The sequence below is a fragment of the Pecten maximus genome, chromosome 5 (assembly GCF_902652985.1).
Source record: "Pecten maximus chromosome 5, xPecMax1.1, whole genome shotgun sequence".
NCBI lineage: Eukaryota > Metazoa > Mollusca > Bivalvia > Pectinida > Pectinidae > Pecten > Pecten maximus.
Genome location: NC_047019.1, coordinates 3,324,087 through 3,344,406, shown reverse-complemented (window position 1 = coordinate 3,344,406; position 20,320 = coordinate 3,324,087). Strand labels below are relative to the sequence as shown.

Genomic DNA, 20,320 nt, shown 5'->3' with positions numbered 1-20,320 from the left:
TTTCATTTGGCAAGCTTTATAACTTGTTGTTGACGGCAAAAACTATTCAGAATGTAAGTTGTCTCCCTTGGCTCTTGTGACGTACATGTATGTCTCAAAATGTTTATTATCTTCCCTAACTTTCATTGTCAAGTGTATCGTGTTTACTCTTAATGTCTCACTTGATATTCATCGTCACGTGGCTCCCACTTGCTTTTCATGTTTTTTAACTGATTTTTCCTTCGTCAAGTGACTCATATTCGTCGTCATGTGACTCGCGCTTGCTTTTTATAGCTACACGTAATATTCATCGTCACGTGACTCGCGTGAGTGTTGTCTCCCTTGACAATCGTATATATACATTACAGTTGGGTATAATTAAGTATCTCAGCCTGAGACGATATTCTACTCTGACTCTACACTGCAGAACAAATGTAAAATGTAAAAAAACAACAACAACAATTAATAGTATCGTCGAAGCAACGCCGTCTAGCGGTAGAAGCAGCGTACCCGTTCAGGGAAGATTGTAAAGTGTCGGATATTCGATTTAATTCACAGGCTGTTAGGCCTACTGTTCATTTACTGCGTTTCATTGTAATGGCGAACATGTCAATATTGATTCTTCCTATTGCTAACAGTAACTACGACCAGTGCAGTTTAATTGGCATTCACATTCAAAGTTATATTCCAATGTAAATATTAGATTTGTCAGTTAAATTATTTATAAAACAAAGCCACTAAACAAAAGAACGCCCCGTTCTATATTTACTTAATGAAATCATTACAATAACTAACGTAATGGCATGTCTGTCACTTGTTACAAGTACTGATGATAATGTTGTATTACTATAACTAACTCCCTGTGACGCCTAAATCGATCTGTAGCGTGAAACATCCGTGTTCTGTCACTGAACAAATTGACTCTCAGTGTTTGCATAAAAAAATGACCGGAAGTGCTTCGAGTAGCGCTAATGTCTATTGTTTTGTCACGTGACTCAAATGTACATTTCAATGCGTACATGAAAGCAGATAACGATGTTGTTTTCCTTCGTCAATTGTGTTACTATGTTATATATATCAAATATTTAGCACAATGTATCATATGCACTATGTGTTGGTGATCCGAAGATATAGATTTGAATTTCCTGTCGGAGTTGTACTCGATTATAGATATATGTGGGGCAAAGAAGTAACTTTCGAGGCAATCCGCCCCTTTATCAAGACACAGATGATACAAATACAATCACATAACTTTATAAACAGTAATAGACAATGCAATAAGATACAGTAAGATAATATAAATAGTCGTAACATCTCGGCCAATTCCGTCAAGGCTCGGATTCCGAATCCTAGCGAACATCGGAGAATGCCAATCAATAGCCTAATTCATCGATTTTTTGGGCAATGTTCTTGTCTGTTGAAGATCAACATTCGAAAACATGGTTTATATCAATTTGAACTTTATTCCGAATATTTAATGTCTTGCATAATACATAGAAATACATATTTGATAACATGTTAACATAAATAAACCACATATATTGTATAACATCACATTTCATTTTATAAAGAAACAGAATTATCAAAACATATTTCGGGATCGCTCGCTTGTAAGCTTTGTTTTTATGTGTTTGGTGCGGTTTGTTTTTGTTTAACGTCCTATTAACAGCCAGAGTCATTTAAGGACGTGCCAGGTTTTGGAGGTGGAGGAAAGCCGGAGTACCCGGAGAAAAACCAGCGGCTTACGGTCAGTACCTGGCAACTGCCCCACGTAGGTTTCGAACTCGCAACCCAGTGGTGGAGGGCTAGTGATAAAGTGTCGGGACACCTTAACCACTCGGCCACCGTGGTGCTGAAATCTGTATATAAAACACCACATACTATTAATTTCACTCCAGTGATCCACATACGCCGATTGTATTAGTAGGGAGGGTATACTTTAATAATTAAATCCACGATTTTGTAGGATTCTGCTCTTTGTCATCAACAAAATTCAACACGAAATTAATGTTGTCCTATTTTAGCAATAAGTCTGCCATTTCACGGTATGTATGGAAAGTTCAGAACGTTAATAAAAGAAAATTACCATAATTTATTTTTACACTTTCCGTATATTGTTAACAATACTATATGATTAGCGGGTACCCGTTTTAGTCCGTTAACTTATGGGCTTAAACAGGACAACCTTGTCTCAGCATGTTTGAAGAGTTCCCATCACCACATATAATTACGGTATTGACCAAGGGTATCTACATTAAAACTACTATAAAATTGTCTAATCCGACACCTGAGTATTCCGACATACTACCAGTGTCCAAACTGTCATGAAATCATAATTTTCTAATTGAGACACAATATCCGTTTATATAATACTGTATATATCCATGGAAAGACATGGAGAAAAACAATAATTTACAACAATTTGCAAAACTTCGCTCAGTCGTCTTCAATTGTCTGGTAAACCTTTGAACTAGACCAAAGCCAGCTTTAAAACTGACCCGTTTCAAATGCATTTATTGCTAAAATTGTGCTGATCTTACTTCTTTTCTATACTTATGTGTATCTTCGGATTCAAACCCTTTAAAACTAAACATTTCCAGACCCTTTTTAAAGAGATTTACAAATAATGGATGCTACCTAGAGATTAAGTAGACATCGTCTCAATTAAATGGTAATGCGATTCATTGTTCATGTAAATATTCCAATTGTAATCCAATTTCAAATGAAAACTGCTTAATAAAGCTTGTGGAATACTCCTTTTTCATGTTAATTGACATTTTCCACAGGGTGTCAGATAGCACAGGTTCTGTTGTCACACCAGAGGAAGACACAAAACAGTTCATCTATCTGGATTCAAATAAACTCTCTCTCTCCAGCTCAAAATCCAATGTTTTGAAGCGACGCTGACAATTGTAACTTGTTTACAGCTGCAACTGCAAATAAGACAGAATCCGAAGTCCAAACTGTAATTCTTAAGATTTTAAAGATTTTAAAGATTTTATCATAAAATTGTTATAAAAATGTGTTTTGTTTTGTACATCCGGTTTAGTACACAGAAAACACCGCGTCATCGTGTTGGTGGTAGTTGATAGATGAGCGTGGTGGTTTCCGGGGCGGGGCCCGAGTCTTCACTACCAGGAAACGGTCGTTAGTATCGGCACTCCTACGGTCGTACACATCAAGTGGGCGGTACTGGCGCGGGGGGAGGGGCGGGCGAGATCTCACCGTCTTCGGGGTGCGGGGACGTTTGTCCCGGGTCTCAGGCTGCAAAACCAAATGACAGGATGTTATATTTTTATGGGTAATTAAAACCTGGACAATGAAACGGGTAAAAATGGTAATTTACAAGTTACTTTAATTTAGACATGATGGCGATTAAGGTCCAGTCTGTAGAATGAGTTAGCTATAGAAATTCGCTATATCTAAAAGTATTACAAGCTTAATTACTAACAAATTGTTCCTTAAATAATAGGTAATTAAACAAATATATATATATGTAGGCATTGCTTACAGTTCCAATAATGTGCATTTAAGTAAAATGATTTTGAAATGTCTCTAACCTCAATTGATGAATTAGGAAATCGATGAACACTTGTATCATTTAACTCGAGAAGAATTAGATATTCAAAAATTAAAAGAAGATTTTTTTTTGAATCTTGTCATTTAAGTCATAAGACTTACCCCCCAAACCGGATGTGGCTGGACAAACACTGGTTCGAACGGCTCTATTGCGCGAGCAGGTACCGTTTTGTCTATATAATGTATCACTTCCGGTCTAGTATCTTTAACTTCCGTTGAGCATTCGTCTTCGTATTCCTCGTCGTCTTCATCTGGTTGAACAATTTCGACCACGAGTGGGATGTCTTCGTCGGTCATTGGTCGAACGAGTTTCTGGTCGTCAACGAAGGCAGTTTTATATTCCCGGTGCGTTCGATCCTCGCCCATGAATTTTATACGTCTCGATGGAGGACCGGAAGCGGACGTTGGCGGTGGATCTGGGTCCGTATCCATCCAAGCTGTTTGGGTGCCAATGTTTTCAGAAAATTTAATAGCATTGCGATTCTCATTGATAGTTTTACTTAAATCTTTATTCCTTTTCGAAGATTTTTTAGGTTTGATTTCTTTACGAATAACGTCACTTTGACTAGAATCACTGTCCTCGTTTTGTGGTTTGTGAACTACAACGTTAGAATCCCCGCTAGCCACGTGAATAGTATTCGTCCCTCTGCTTGGCAGCCCCGGTTTTTTCGGATTGTGAATAACGACATTCGTTCCGCCTCCGGTTACACGAAGGGTTTCCTTTTGACCGGAAGTGCCCCTCCGTACATTGTCTATAGTTATATTTGTAGGGTCCCTTGAGGTTTTTCCGGTATCCACTTGGAATGAACTCCCCTTACCAAAGTTACTGATAACAAACTTGTCGTGTTCCGGTCCTGGCTTCTTAGAAGTTCGCGATTTTCTCCCATATCCGTCTCCCATAGTAACAGATAGATTCCGAGGATCGGAGCCCCATTTCACAGCAACAGATTTGGACTCGGATCCAATCTCAAATGCAAGTGTTCTTGGTTTTCTCTTCACAGTGTCCTTTACTTTCTCACGTGGCTCTCGCGCGGAATGGGGACGATCCTTCAAACGTGGTCGGTCATCATACGACACTTCAGAACTACTTTCTAATGCGTGCGATTTCAGCTTTCTTCGTGAACCGTCTTTTACTTTCTCTCGTGGAAGTCTCGCGGAACTTGGTCGATCTTTCACGAGAGTTCGTTCATCACGTGACGTGTCCGACTCGTACCTATCATCGTACTTCCTGGCTGATGAAGGACGTTTTTTTAGAGCCTGCTTCTGACTTTTTCCCGAGCTGGGTCGCCGTCCTCTGGTCATCCCCCCTGGTGACCAAGCGTTCGTCCATGTTAACTCGTTGTAAAGCCTTTCGCGGACCCGACGCTCAGCTTCAATCACATCACAAAGATGCTTTAACTGAAAGTCGTCAAAACAGTAGATCATTTTACGTATAATGTCTTTCAGAAACAAGAATCTACAGTTTTAAATCCATGTTCAACTAAACTGGGTTTGCCATTAAAGATTACCCAAACACTGTGTACATACCGACAGCCGACCACGGTGCCATGCGATAGAATCTCACGCACGCGTGCTATTGTTCGTTATTTTAATACGTCTTTTGAAATTAAGCAGTTATGTGTATTGCATGAGGAATTGTCTATGCCTAATGCGTTCTTCAATGGTTCTAGCACGCTATGGCGGTTATTTGCATAAGAATGTCTCAATAATGAATCAATAAGAACCGCTGGGTTTACCAGCCGTGCTCAGTAGTAGAATAATAGTCAATGTTTGAATGGATTTTAAGAACATTTATTTTTTTAAAAACGTAAAATGGGCGAGTTGGCCTTCGTATAACGACCAACGTTCTCAGTCAAAATCGGGCCTAATAACTAGATGTTTTATCTACCTACACACAGACATAGATGTAAGCGAGTTTAAAGGCAACGATCCCATTAATAACAGGTATATCGCCGTGCAAAGATTTCATTATTTATTACTTACACGGCGATAGAAGTCGTGCGATAGATTACATTGGCCATTTAAATTCCATTTGAATTAGTCTGCTCGACCTGCGTTAAAGTAACATATCCTTAAACTTTTCATTTATTTTTTCCCATAACTAGATACTTGAAACATAAATAGAATTTAAAACTTTAAGAATATTGAAGAAGATAATTTGATGGAGACTTTCAGTTTCTACGACAAACAGGAGTTTTTATATAACGTTTAAAGCGGGCACAATCTACTTAAGTCTACCCTATAGTAACCTACGACACTTACATATATATATATTCAAGGTTTATCTTTGCACAAACAGAATACGTAAAGCAATGCGGAGTGTCGTTGCAAAGTTTCAAGCTCTGACTGACTATGTGAGCGAAAATCCTGTTTACCTGTACGTCTATTATTAGAAAACCTATGATATAATGTTGTAATTCTTCAACGAATAAAACAATTTGTTAAAGTTTAAAAACTTAAAACTTAAAAGAATATATATTTTTTTTTTAATTCTTGGGCGAAATTTGTCAACATGATATGTTGATAAAACATGGTGACAATGTCTAATTACACACTGTATTTTTATCTTTGCACAAACAGAATACGTAAAGCAATGCGGAGTGTCGTTGCAAAGTTTCAAGCTCTGACTGACTATGTGAGCGAAAATCCTGTTTACCTGTACGTCTATTATTAGAAAACCTATGATATAATGTTGTAATTCTTCAACGAATAAAACAATTTGTTAAAGTTTAAAAACTTAAAACTTAAAAGAATATATATATATTCTTAATTCTTGGGCGAAATTTGTCAACATGATATGTTGATAAAACATGGTGACAATGTCTAATTACACACTGTATTTTGATCGACAGAAGGAGTGGGGTGTGCTGCTGGGTGTCTTCGGAAGTATGCTTCAGTGAGGTAGCACTATAAATCGGCAAAAGATCCGGCCTATCACAAGGAGACTTAACACGAACATACCGCAGCCTCCCAAATGCATGCATGTCGCACGCACGGGAGGCCGTCCTTAAATTACCTTAGCTGTTAATAGGACGTTAAACAAAATAAACCAAACCAAAACAGAAGGAGACGACTTATTTATTTGTTTACGTCTTAACGACATCTACAGTTTGTTTGTTTACTGGGTTAATCGTCCCGATGACAAGCAGTGTCATTTTGAGGCGGGGTCTCCTTGTAGTAGTTGGTGACTACCTCACTTAACAACATGCCCATTGTATACCGTCCAGAGAATGTAAGGTAACGTTTCTCGCCGATGTCGTATGTGACAACCTTACAATAGAATATGTAAACAAGTTAGAGTGTATCCAACATGAAGCTATTAGAATAATATGTGGTGCCACTTAACTAGCTAGTCACGATCACAGGCGCTTGCATAGAAAATGAGATTTTTTTTTATATCAGTGGTACGTGTACTGTGTAAAACGGAATGTACTTTACAGAGTACACATACCACTGTCATATAAAAAAAATGATTTTTTTTTCTATGCAAGCGCCTGTGGTCACGATTCCCTTTACCTGGAAACTGGAAAAGAGCTATTGTCAGAAGGAAGACGTAAACATAAAATTATCCAGCTTCATAAAATCATTCATGGACTGATACCCAGCTAGTTGTCAGAAATACTATCTAACCGAATCATTAAAATGCATGATCATAATACACGCCAATCTCAAAATATTGCTAACCTACAGGCCAGAACCACGTTTTATGATAACTCTTTCTTTCCTCTGAATACTATTAACTTATGGAATAATTTGCCTCCGAATATAAAAATTAATCCTTCCATTTCATTCCTGAAACTTCATCTCAACTCTGGAAAATTGAAAATTCCCATGTACTATTTTACTGGAAAACGATTGGGTCAAATTCATCATGCCAGACTTAGTTTGAAATGTAGCTCTCTTCGAGATCACCTATTTCGCAAAAAAAAAAAAAAAAAAATTATTGAAAATTCTTTGTGTACTTGCGGTCAAATAGAAACCGTCAAGCACTATCTCCTAGAGTACAATACGTATAGCATGCTTCGCCGTCAATATATCAATCCTATCAACAACTTGTCTTTAGATCTCCTCCTCCAAGGTGATTCGTCGCGTACCAAGACAGAAAACGTTAATATTTTCAATGCTGTTCAAGCATTCATTGTTTAAAATAAACGCTTTAATTCTGTATGAGGCTATTTATCATATCAAAATCTATATCTTGTAATCCTTATCTACAGCTGTCACTACTTTACGAGGGTTTACGAGTATGTGTTGTACTCTACTCCAAGAAATTTATTCCACCACTTCTCCTCCTCCCCCCCCCCCCCCCCCCCCCCCTCCCCCGCCCCCTCTCCTAACCTTCTACCCCTTCTCGTTCCAATGTCTTTTCTACTATTCAACCACATTATTGTTAATGTGTTAATGTTATCATTTTACTTATTGATATTACTATTATTACTGTTTTACTATTATAACGACAGTATTATCTTTTCTCTGCTGATTTTACAACCTACGGGCCTGGAGTCATGTTGAGCCATGTACATACAAGATGTATGTCTGTGGCTCACCATGACATCTTTTCTGTTTAACATGCCTGTCACTAAAGAGAAGACGGATTAATATAAGTACGTAAGTACTTCTTTCCGAATTCTCTGTTATTCTCTGTTTATGTATTGTCTTATTGTCATTTTGAACAAATAAATACTGTTTAAAAGTTTCTTGCCTAAGGATACAAACATGACAGCACAGACCTGTCCGTTTTCAGCTCCCGAGAAACGCCAATAGACACAAGCAGACGGGTGTCGAACCACGAACTTTGTATCTTCACCAGATTACTCGGCGCTCGCTCTCATAGACGGATATATCGCGACCCCCGTCTTTAGTGAATTGCGATAAAAGCAAATTTGTAATAGACGAAAATCTCTATTAGTGGTAAAGGTATTTTATACTTTATAAAACAAAATAAATTAATTGATAATTATGTTATATACGAACATCTCTATAAGTGATAAAGATGTTTCAATATGGAATGAAACAATATTTTATTATATAGATTTTCAATTATCCATTTCAGAATCTGAAGCCGCCATGAATGAAATGTAATCGCCCTGCACGCCATGTACATTCCAATGCAACAAGTCGGACAAAATGTAAATTGTCTTGTTGACAAACATGAAACATATATTCCTAAGAGTCAGAAGACATTGTCCTACAACTCGGTTTTCAGCCTGTAATATCTGTGGAATGTTCCGAATAGAAAAGACTTTGCCATGATAATAAAAATCCAATATTATCTGTAATGATTTTAGAGAGAACAGGCTGTTTGGAATTCTAAGATCATCCTGGACTTGGACAGGCTTAAAGCGAGAATGGACATAAAGGTTTGAACTTGCCAAATTGAAACGCAGCGTTTTAATTCGTTGACTGAAGTTTATTGCAAGTTTACAACATATGCCTCTTCTTTATTTGATGGGATATATTCTAATTTAAGTAATTATTTATTTCAAATAACCATCTCCAGTCCACAACTCAAGGTTTAAACTGTTAAAGATTAAGATGAAACGTACGATATCCGTGACCAGCCACAAGGGATGTGTAGTGTTTTGAAATTAGGTCAATGTGACCTTAGCCTCAAGGTCAAGTAACTACGAACTCTTTAAATTCAGGTTCAATCAGGGTCATAAAGAATCCTGAAATACATAAACATCGCCGACATGACGTTCGCGTATGGTATTGAAGTCATGACATCGCGCGTTTGATTGAGATGTCGGTGATTCAGTACAGTCACAGGGGTTTGACACGTTCCTAATTCGTATGACCCAAAATTATATGTACTTTATTATATTTGTTGTATTTCATTCTGGGTAATAAAGGAGCGTGTCAAGCCCCTGGGAGTTACTGGGAGTTACCTGCGTTACCTGTTTTACCCGGGTGTGTCCAGTGTCATATTTGGATCATTTAGAAATACTCAGAATACTCAGAAAGTTAATTACATTAAACACCAAATTAAAATGCATGACAAATTGTGACAAAATCACAAAAGCAAAAAACGAACAAAAATACTAACATTGACATTCATATCCCGGAGGAAATTAGAAAAACTACAAGCTTTATCACAGATTGTGTTCCCGTTAATTGTTTAATGACACAAAAGGAATTTGTTTTTAGAGAGGGGATTGGTATTGACGAGAAGTTTATACTGTAGCAGGAGTTCTGATCAGATTGTTAAAAAACCGATAAAACGTTAGAATTCTTAGGAATAGTAAAAATTCTGCAAACTATTTTGTGTGTGTGTGTTTTTTGTTTTTGTTTTTGTTTTATTTGTTATTTTCATTTTTTTATTATTTTTTTTTGATTTTAACTTTCTTCCTAAAAAGACCATATGTTTTGATTGCTTGATGTTTAAAGCGATTTATTGTCATTTTTATTTACTGTTTTAACACAATAGGAGTTACTCCCCTTCCCACCAGACGGCTTCTACCTAGAGTTATCGTTCTTGCTTCATATATAAATAGATAAATGTATTCACAGAGCGTCAGATGTCAGAAATTCTTTTGAAGCAGACGAGTCTGAGGAAAACAAATAAACATACTGTTGAGGTTAATAGACTCAGGTTTTTCAAAGTTTGAAAACCAGACGACAATTATTGTTTTCCCTGTGAATTATGCAATTGGCGTCTCTTAAAAGAGCGAAGTCACGGTTGTCCACGTGCACGCTGTATCATGCTTTCCGGAAATGACAGCTTAAACGCAAAGTAAAAACATCTCTACCGGAAAGAAATATCCGGAAAGATACTTACAAAGTGGATTCTCAAATTGTGGACTGAACAAGATCTTCCGTGATGATTTAGCTAAATAAAGGTTTGCAATAATTAAATATTATTCATTGTGCATATAAATGCACTTACATGAAGTGATTTGATCCTTAAAGCGTCAAGTCGCTTTACATTCGGCAATGTTAGTTCCTCTCGAAAAACAAATCCTTTTTGGTGTCAACTAAGAGAACACAATCTACATGTATGATTAAACTTTTAAAATTTTCTTTTTTGTTCTGCGATAAGAATATCAACGTTTGTGATTTTGCTTACTATTATTCCTTGTGATTTGAAAACATGACGTACATACTTAAAACGTTAGAATCAACGTGGGTTCCCATGGTGGGTGTCGTCGATGAATCGAAATTCGCTTAATATCTTGTGTTGTTTATAGTTTGCTATGGAAACCCTCTGTAAGTATTTCCGTTTTTAGCTTCGGTATTTTCTTGACTCTAATGTAAGAAAAAACGACATCCTTCTATACAGATACCATTGTCTGGTATTCGACCCATACAAAACAATGGTGTATTGCCAATGTTTCAGCTATACGCATGATTTGGTTTGTTTGTTTTTGTTTAACGTCCTATTAACAGCCAGGGTCATTTAAGGACGTGCCAGGTTTTGAAGGTGGAGGAAAGCCGGAGTACCCGGAGAAAAACCACCGACCCACGGTCAGTACCTGGCAACTGCCTAACATAGGTTTCGAACTCGCAACCCAGAGGTGGAGGGCTAGTGATAAAGTGTCGAGACACCTTAACCACTCGGCCACCGCGGCCCCCTATACACATGATATTTTCCATGTCTTCACTCAATTCATACATCGAACTTTCATCTAGTTCCAGCAATTTTGAAGTTCGATTCCGGTTTTGTTTGCGTTGTTATGATAAGACGACATTGATCTATTAAATCCTGTGTTGTCAGCGCTTGTGACCGTCACAAGACGACAAAACGACAAAACGACAAAGCGACAACACGAGAAGTCGTTTTGTCGCAGAAACAGGAAGTTCAAAAAGAGTATCGAGGAGTCAGAAACAAAGTATGGAGGCTAACCTGAAACATGACGAAGGAATTAAAACACGATCTAGTCCAAATAGCAAATACATAAGATTTAAATCGAGAATAAACTCTTGCTAGTTAGCCGCCTACATGATACCGCCCATTGCTGATTTTTGGCCCACCGACTCTGGTCAGTGTTCTGTCGGCTAAAGTTTGTTACAGGTTTACCGCCTACATGATACCGCCCATTGCTGGTTTTCGTTTCACCGACTCTGATCAGTGTTCTGTCGGAGTTAGTTAGTTACAGGTTTACCGCCTACATGACTCCACCCATTGCTGGTTTTCGTCTCACCGACTCTGATCAGTGTTCTGTTGGCGTTAGTTAGTAACTGGTTTTACCACCTACCTGACTCCGCCCATTGCTGGTTTCCGGCCCACCGACTTTAGTCAGTGTTCTGTCGGCGTCGGTTAGTTACTGGTTTACCGCCTACATGACTCCACCCATTGCTTGATTTTCGTTTCACCGACTTTAGTCAGTGTTCTGTCGGAGTTAGTTAGTTACTGGTTTACCGCCTACATGACTCCGCCCATTGCTGGTTTTCGGCCCACCGTCTTTAGTCAGTGTTCTGTCGGCGTCGGTTAGTTACTGGTTTACCGCCTACATGACTCCACCCATTGCTTGATTTTCGTTTCACCGACTTTAGTCAGTGTTCTGTCGGAGTTAGTTAGTTACTGGTTTACCGCCTACATGACTCCGCCCATTGCTGGTTTTCGGCCCACCGTCTTTAGTCAGTGTTCTGTCGGCGTTATCAAAGTCACGTATATGGGATTTATATACGCTTCCGGGAGACAATAGGTCGGGGATCGGTAATCTTCATCCACAGTTACTTATTGTTGCCTTTGAATGGCCGTTTTGTCTTTGGGCGCGAATATCCTTCCATATGGACGAGCTTACATGCATATCATGGTGCTCGGCGTCTATCCGGTGTCTGTCCGTCGTCCGTCCGTCCGTCTGTGAACAATTCTTATTATCACTACTCCTCCTGAATGGATGGCGATAAAGAAACATGAATTCAAATACTGAGTAGACAGGGCATGCGCCTCCGAAAGAAAGTTTGACCGTTGTCTTGAAAATCTTGTTATCGCTTCATCACTTTAACTGAAATTCATATAAGATGGTATTTTAAAGTGTTCGCTTCTGGATAATTCTAATAATAGCACCACTTCCAGGAAATGGATTATGACGTCACGCGACATTTTCGTCTGTGACGTCACAATACATTTCGTATCTAAGCATCGTTGATTGATTGCCTCTTGACTATCATACCGATAAACACACAGAAAGCATTCAAGTACGAAAAAATGGGTTGTAATAACTCGAAGTGGGAGGAAAATACAGAACAAAGGTCGTTTACGTTATGTTGGAGGAAACGGAACAAGGTAATGTTAAATGTTCTTTAGTTGACGAACAATATACAATCATCGGCAACAAGGTAACACAATTGGTAGAGCATCCGGCTAGTGTGCGGAGGTCCCAGATTCGAACCCCGATCTGGCCGTGCATTTTTCCACTCCTACTGCACATGTACCATTTATGTGGCGGGAACGTAGAAAGTTAGTCAATGGATTCAACTATTTTTTTTATCTTTCGTTAAATTAGCGTGATATTGTTAAAAAAACCACGACACTGGACGATTGCCTCTTTTAGTATTCCAAATAAAGTAATATTTTCCCGACAGGTTGCGTCCATCCATGTTCCTGTGGCACACAAAACTGGGCCATCGTACGACTCTGATATTGACAACACCACACGTAAAACTGAACAGACGGTGTTGATGCAGCTTAAGGAGGAGGGAATAGTCCCAAGGAAGGGAGATGGGGGCGTGGCCTTCGTTGTGGAGTTTGACGATTCCGAATCTGACGATTTGACATCTCTTGCTCTCCCCGGTACTCCTGGATACAGAAGGAAATACCCCCAGTACGCCACACACTCCTGGGAGGCATGCAGAGCTGTGATCTATGGACCTCCACGTCGTCTTCCTCCGTTAGACAGGGCAGCTATTGACGACAAACAGACAAAGGCAAAACGGAATCGAGAAAGGAAGGCAGCTGAACGAAAAGCCAAATGGGCCAGAAGCTATGCAAGAGTTCAGGCAACGATGCAGAAGACAGTCGATTGATAATACCCTAAATCGGCAAAAATTCATATATAATGGTGTTTCTACTATTCAAAATAAAACACATTGCGAATGCTATATTTACGTTCTTCATTTTATTTTACATACATTCATAAACCGGTAATGTTATGTGGATGTTGAATCTTCATTAAGATAATTACTTAGAAGATTCACAAGATAAGAACAGTCATGGAACTCGATCTCTTCTGCTTTCCTCTGAACTGCAGGACAGTGTCCATATTTGGAAAGTTTTGCTAATCAACATGGCTCCCAGAATATGACGTAATAGTACATACCCCCTTAAAACCATGTCGCATTGTCCCCATCATTTAATTAAAGTATGCCAACCATAAGATATTAAATGCATTTTAAAACTTACATCAAGAATGTATAAGCAAGACGAATTGGAATGTAAGAAAGATGCACAGACCTTTGACGGAGATACACTTCCATGGTGTTAACAAGACAATTAAATACCAATGATTGGTTAAATCATATCAGATTACAAATGTTTCCGGTAAAGCATTGTTTTATAGAGTTAAAATGTTATTCAGTGGGGCGGAATGACATACCAGTATGTTATCGAAGAATAGATTGGGGACCAGGGAACGAGAAACTTTACATTAATGCTCTATTAAAAAAAAACACAAGCAGAATTAAATCCACAATACATCTTCATCTGTCGTAAAACGTTTGCAATATTTGCTGCTGCTGCTGCTGACGACGACGATGACGACGACGACGATGATGATGATGATGATGATGATGATGATGATGATGATGATGACCACCTCTGTCTCCACTGTCATGTGAATCAAAGAATTTCCATCCTGTCCATTTCACGCGACATCTGGCAAACTGCGCATGGGCCGCAACAGGTCACGGTCAAACAGTCATTACACACTGAACCCTAGGGGGAAAAAATGTAAACTAAATCAAGTCATACTTCCGCCTTGTCAACAATTTTGTTTTTAAATGCTTGAATGGCTGATTTAAGATACATTTTAGTTTTAATTTTTTTTTTTTTTAAAAGGAGTTTATTTTATTCTTGACTTTATATACTTTCTCTGATTTGATTTTTTGCACTCACCCCTATTCCTCCAAGGGTTCGGAGCCTCGATCTGACTATGATAGTGCCACCCGGTACACAATACGGGTGTGCAGCAACACTCGCCTATACGGGAGGCGTTTCTACACTCAACGAGTGGCATACAGCACAATGTCAGCAAGCCTGGTGAAACAATGAATAAACAATTCAGAATAAAAGTCCTGGAATTTGATAATTAAGAAAATATCCCATATATTGCTTATTAAATTGATCTATTGACCCCCTTTTTAAGCGGACGTATATGTCTCGTTTTCTGTAACATGTTGGCCTACGTATTAAAACAAATACAGCTTTAAAAATCACTGTCGAAAAATGTTATCAGGCGTACTATTTCTTAAAATCATTTCATATAACTTAAGACTTTCCCTTAATTAGGTAAACGAAAGGAGTCCGCATCCACGTTTGGGGTTTTGTAAAAACCTAAATCAGAGCAAAACAATGACATGACAATTCCGTAGGTCCTACATGAATGCATATATAAACGTTCGTAGGCAGAACGCCAGCTCCCACGTGACTGCATTCAGCTTTTTCCGTGCTTCCTTCTTTACAAATATCCAATGAGGTAAACAATGTTTTAAAACTAGTAAACATCTATTTATAGAACGTTTGTAGGCTCGGGTATCGCTACTTCCTAATACCACTTCACTATTTATCAGAATGAATCACCGTTTAATGAGTATGAAATCTACAGTTATAGTCGCTTTAATGAGTATTAAATCTACAGTTATAGTCGCTATAATGAATATGAAATCTACAGTTGTAGTCGCTTTAATGAGTATGGAATCTACAGTTATAGTCGCTTTAATGATTATGAAGTCTACAGTTATAGTCGCTTTAATGAGTATTAAATCTACAGTTATAGCCGCTTTAATGAGTTTGAAATCTACAGATAAAGTCGCTTTAATGAGTATTAAATCTACAGTTATAGCCGCTTTAATGAGTATTAAATCTACAGTTATAGTCGCTTTAATGGGTATGAAATCTACAGTTATAGTCGCTTTAATGAGTATGAAATCTACAGATATAATCGCTTTAATGGGTATGAAATCTACAGTTGTAGTCGCTTTAATGGGTATGAAATCTACAGATATAATCGCTTTAATGGGTATGGAATCTACTGATATAATCGCTTTAATGGGTATGAAATCTACAGTTGTAGTCGCTTTAATGAGTATGAAATCTACAGTTGTAGTCGCTTTAATGAGTTTGAAATCTACAGATATAGTCGCTTTAATGAGTTTGAAATCTACAGGTATAGTCGCTTTAATGGGTATGAAATCTACAATTATAGTCGCTTTAATGAGTTTGAAATCTACAGTTATAGTCGCTTTAATGAGTATGAAATCTATAGATATAGTCGCTTTAATGAGTTTGAAATCTACTGTTATAGTCGCTTTAATGAGTAGGAAATCTAAAGTTATAGTCACTTTAATGAGTATGAAATCTACAGATATAGTCGCTTTAATGGGTATGAAATCTACAGTTATAGTCGCTTTAATGAGTATGAAATCTACAGTTATAGTTGCTTTAATGAGTATGAAATCTACAGTTATAGTCACTTTAATGAGACATGGTAAATATTCTAATTTCTTTCGTACATGAACTCTATAACATTCTTTGAAGTCCTATCTTTTCTCATGCTTTTGGATCTGTCAGAGCAACACGGATGTCCACCCCGCGATCATCAAAGAGACCCTTGGATTTTGTAAGAGCTGTGCTCATGCCTATTCAGAAAAAGTCAGATATAGGCTGACCGAAGAGGATTGTTTACAGTATAAGTTAATTACCAGCTGGCCTGGTTCAAATTTCATTTGAGATCATTCAACCCGGACAATATGATGGAAAATGAATACTTCCCCTACTCAACTTACACTCGGGAAGATCGTCAACACAATTGAACAGTCCGGTTGACCATTGCCGGTGTCCGTAGAGAGTAGTGACCATCAGAGGATACCCGGTCGAGCTGGGCTGTGTAATAACCACGTTTGTCGTAGTTACGGTTTGTCCGGTGGCCAGCTGGCTTCCATACTGCAAATGAAGTAAAATGGACAGTTTGTCTGTTTGTTTTTAGTGGTTTCACGTCCTTGCAACAGCTGAGGTCATATGAGTACGGGTAACAAGGAGACACTCAAACACAGAAAGAGGGAGTTGTGAGGGAAAAAGAAATGAAAAAATTAATATCCCAAGTGTTGTAAAGGGGCAGAAAATATATTTTGGTTTCTTCAATATCCTCCAAATATAAAATACGGAAGAAATCTCTAATCCTGCATGGGCATCCCTTTAAGTCGACTCTTACGACATGTAATAAGTCAATCGGACAATCTCGGGCCTTTCCGGCAAGCTCGGAAAAACACGGATTATTCAATCGGAACCCCTCGTCATTTTCCCCGAAACTACGTTCGCAGCAATCGGAACACCTCGTCTCCGTCTAATTTCGAAGAAAAAGACGAGGAGTTCCGATTGCGTTCGCAGACGGAGGCGAGGTGTTCCGACTGGTAGATTATTGAAAATAATACCCGAGGAGTTCCGATTGGTAATAAATTAAAGTAGACATTTTCTCTCCCCGCTCTTGTATGAATACAGACAGATTATCACCAGACAAAAACGCATGCATCCTTCTGAGTGGTGGGTTGATTGGTATAGATAAAGTACTGCTTTAAAATGGAAAGTTGCAAATGTTATTCCAGTTTTCAAAAAGGGTGACTCTTCTTCTGTAAATAATTATAGACCAATATCCCTATTGAGTACACACTAACAGTATATTAACTAAACATCAGTCAGGATTTAGGCACGGCGATTCCACTATAAACCAGTTGGTAGACATAACTAATAGATTCTATTCGGCAATTGATGATGGCAAAGAAATTCGGGTTCTCTTTTTCGACATTAGCAAAGCATTTGATAAGGTATCGCACAGAGGTCTTCTTCATAAATTAGTATCTATAGGTATCACTTACAAAGCCCTACAATTTTTCACAAATTATTTACATGGACGTCAACAATGTGTTGTTATAAATGGTGCTTCTTCATCTCTTAAAACTTTGTATGCTGGAGTTCCCCAGGGGTCTATTCTGGGACCAATTTTATTCTTAGTTTTCATTAATGATATTGTTAATGAAATTACTTGCGATATTCGTCTTTTTGCAGATGACACAACACTTTCCATTGTAGTAGATAATCCCATCGCCGACTCAGAACTTCTCTCTTCTGACATAACAAAAATTTCTAACTGGGCTAGTTCTTGGCTTGTTACATTTAATCCTAATAAAACTGAATCATTGATTATTTCCAAAAAACTTTACAAACCTTTTCATCCAACTTTATATATGCTTAATACCCCTATTTCTGAAGTCGAACACCACAAACACCTAGGTTTAAATTTTAATAATGATGGGATGATCACGTTGATACAATAATTAATAAATCACAGTCAAAACATGGAATTATGAGAAAGCTAAAATTTTTATTAGATATATCTTCTCTTGAAAAAATATTTATATCCTTTATAAGACCCCTCATTGAATACGGGGACGTGGTTTGGTCTAACATCCCACAAAACCTTTCAAATTTATTAGAAAATATCAATATTGAAGCCGCAAGAATCGTCACTGGCTCGACACGTCTAGTTAACACTGACAAACTTTTACGAGACGTAGGTTGGGATACACTTGTGACAAGACGTAGACACCATCGACTGATATTATTTCATAAAATGTATCAAAGCCTAAGCCCTTCTTATTTGTCGAACCTTATTCCTCGTCTTACTGACCATCGCTTTCAGACAAGACAGGCTAGAAATATACCTACAATCCTCTGTAGAACTGCAACATATTTCAACTCATTTCTTCCTTGTGTCATTCGCGAATGGAATGCATTGCCTGAACATGTACAAAACCTAACGGTCCCACATTTTAAATCATATCTGTCTAGAAATAAGGTGCAAGTTCCAAAATATTACAACAGTGGAAGTCGATTGGATCAGATATACCACAGCAGATTACGACTTGGCTGTAGCCCCTGTGGGCTGTAGCAGTCTCTCACAACACCTCTTTCTCAAAAATATTACTGATAATCCTCTTTGTCACTGCGGTGAAGTAGAATCTCCTGAACATTTCCTCTTTCATTGTCCCCAATATACTCGTATTAGAAGAGAAACTATAGATACCCTCCCTTATAATGTTAACTTAAAGTCTGCTCTCTGTGGGGACAGTACTCTTCTTCCATATCAAAATGAAGACATATTCCTTACTGTTCAATGTTTTATTCTAGAAAGCAGACGCTTCTCAAATTGATATCGTATATCAAGAGCTCGATCGGGTGATTCTTGGAGCTTTATCTGTCTTTCAATGGCATCATATCTCTAAATAAAATACATATATAACATGTTTATCATAATAATGTATTAAATAGAATACGCGCCAACATGTATCATGTACATACTGGTACTGACACAGTTGGGACATGGATTAAGATTTTGAATTATGATTTTCATTATTACCTAATTTTTCTGGTTTAGACTTTGTATTAAACTTACCATATCCATGCTCTTTTGACTTACCGTCGCCTGTATATATTTTTCTATTTCTTTTATAAGGAGACGAATTAACATAAGCTTTAGGCTTGTTTTCGAATCCTTACATTCATGTAATGTGTACAACTTTGCTGTTTACAAAATAAAATACTGTTTAAACCAAAGTACTGCTTAAATTTTCAAGTCACGTGGCCCTTTTTCCGTAGCCCGTCCTTCAACAATTCTTGTTATAATTATTTTTTGAGTGAAGTATCTACTGAAAAGTTTAATAAGGAATTGATTCTCCCACGAAAGTGAAGTAAGATATTAATTCATCAAGAAAGTGAAGTAAGATATTAATTCCCCCACGAAAGCGAAATAAGATGTTAACTCATCACGAAAGTGAAATAAGATGTTAATTCCCCCACGAAAGTGAAATAAGGTATTAATTCATCAAGAAAGTGAAGTAAGATATTAATTCCCCCACGAAAGTGAAATAAGATATTAATTCATCAAGAAAGTGAAGTAAGATATTAATTCCCCCACGAAAGTGAAATAAGATGTTAATTCATAACGAAAGTGAAATAAGATGTTAATTCCCCCACGAAAGTGAAAGAAGATGTTAATTCCCCCACGAAAGTGAAATAAGATATTAATTCCCCCTCGAAAGTGAAATAAGATGTTAATTCCCCCACGAAAGTGATATAAGATATTAAATCACACAAGAAAGTGAAATAAGATATTAATTCATCAACGAAAGTGAAATAAGGTATAAATTCACACGTGAAAGCGAAATAAGTATTATAGAAGTTCAAAATATATTTAACCAGTAAATTATACTGACCTGATGTTGCATTCTCTCTTTGCTCTGTGTTTTGGAGAGCAGTGTGTCCTTTTATCGTAAAATGAGATGTTTATAAACAACAGGCTCTCTCTTACTGATATACAGCGTTCAGCACGTGATGTACGTCCGGGGAGGTTGCTAATTATAGATATATGGGAAAACACAAGAGGCGCAGAGCACAGTCATCCTGTCATGTCAGTTTACTCATTTTGTTGTTGTTGTTAAGCATAGATAAATAAATAAATAAATAAATAAATTAATTAATCGATTAATGAATAAATAAATAAATTAATTAATTAATAATAAATTGAAATAAGAGAAAATAATGAAAATA

At 37.5% G+C, this 20,320-nt stretch overlaps 3 protein-coding genes across 3 annotated transcripts; 1 reads left to right on the top strand and 2 right to left on the bottom strand.

Annotated features, from left to right (window-relative positions):
- Positions 1–1,422: 1,422 nt before the first annotated feature.
- On the bottom strand, positions 1,423–5,124 carry LOC117326872. Its single transcript, XM_033883661.1, has 2 exons — positions 3,661–5,124; positions 1,423–3,243 (listed from the first exon to the last, which is right to left on the bottom strand). The coding sequence occupies exons 1-2, from the start codon at positions 4,981–4,983 to the stop codon at positions 3,025–3,027; spliced, it is 1,542 nt and encodes a 513-aa protein (XP_033739552.1). The 5' UTR covers positions 4,984–5,124; the 3' UTR covers positions 1,423–3,024.
- Positions 5,125–12,658: 7,534 nt separating this feature from the next.
- Positions 12,659–13,527, top strand: LOC117326870. The gene is made up of 2 exons (XM_033883658.1): positions 12,659–12,787; positions 13,087–13,527. Exons 1-2 carry the CDS (start codon positions 12,710–12,712, stop codon positions 13,525–13,527), a joined length of 519 nt encoding a protein of 172 aa, XP_033739549.1. The 5' UTR covers positions 12,659–12,709.
- A 72-nt stretch (positions 13,528–13,599) lies between these two features.
- On the bottom strand, positions 13,600–20,117 carry LOC117326871 (cornifelin-like). The gene is made up of 4 exons (XM_033883660.1): positions 19,987–20,117; positions 16,504–16,660; positions 14,615–14,755; positions 13,600–14,434 (listed from the first exon to the last, which is right to left on the bottom strand). The coding sequence occupies exons 1-4, from the start codon at positions 19,996–19,998 to the stop codon at positions 14,421–14,423; spliced, it is 324 nt and encodes a 107-aa protein (XP_033739551.1). The 5' UTR covers positions 19,999–20,117; the 3' UTR covers positions 13,600–14,420.
- Positions 20,118–20,320: the final 203 nt, after the last annotated feature.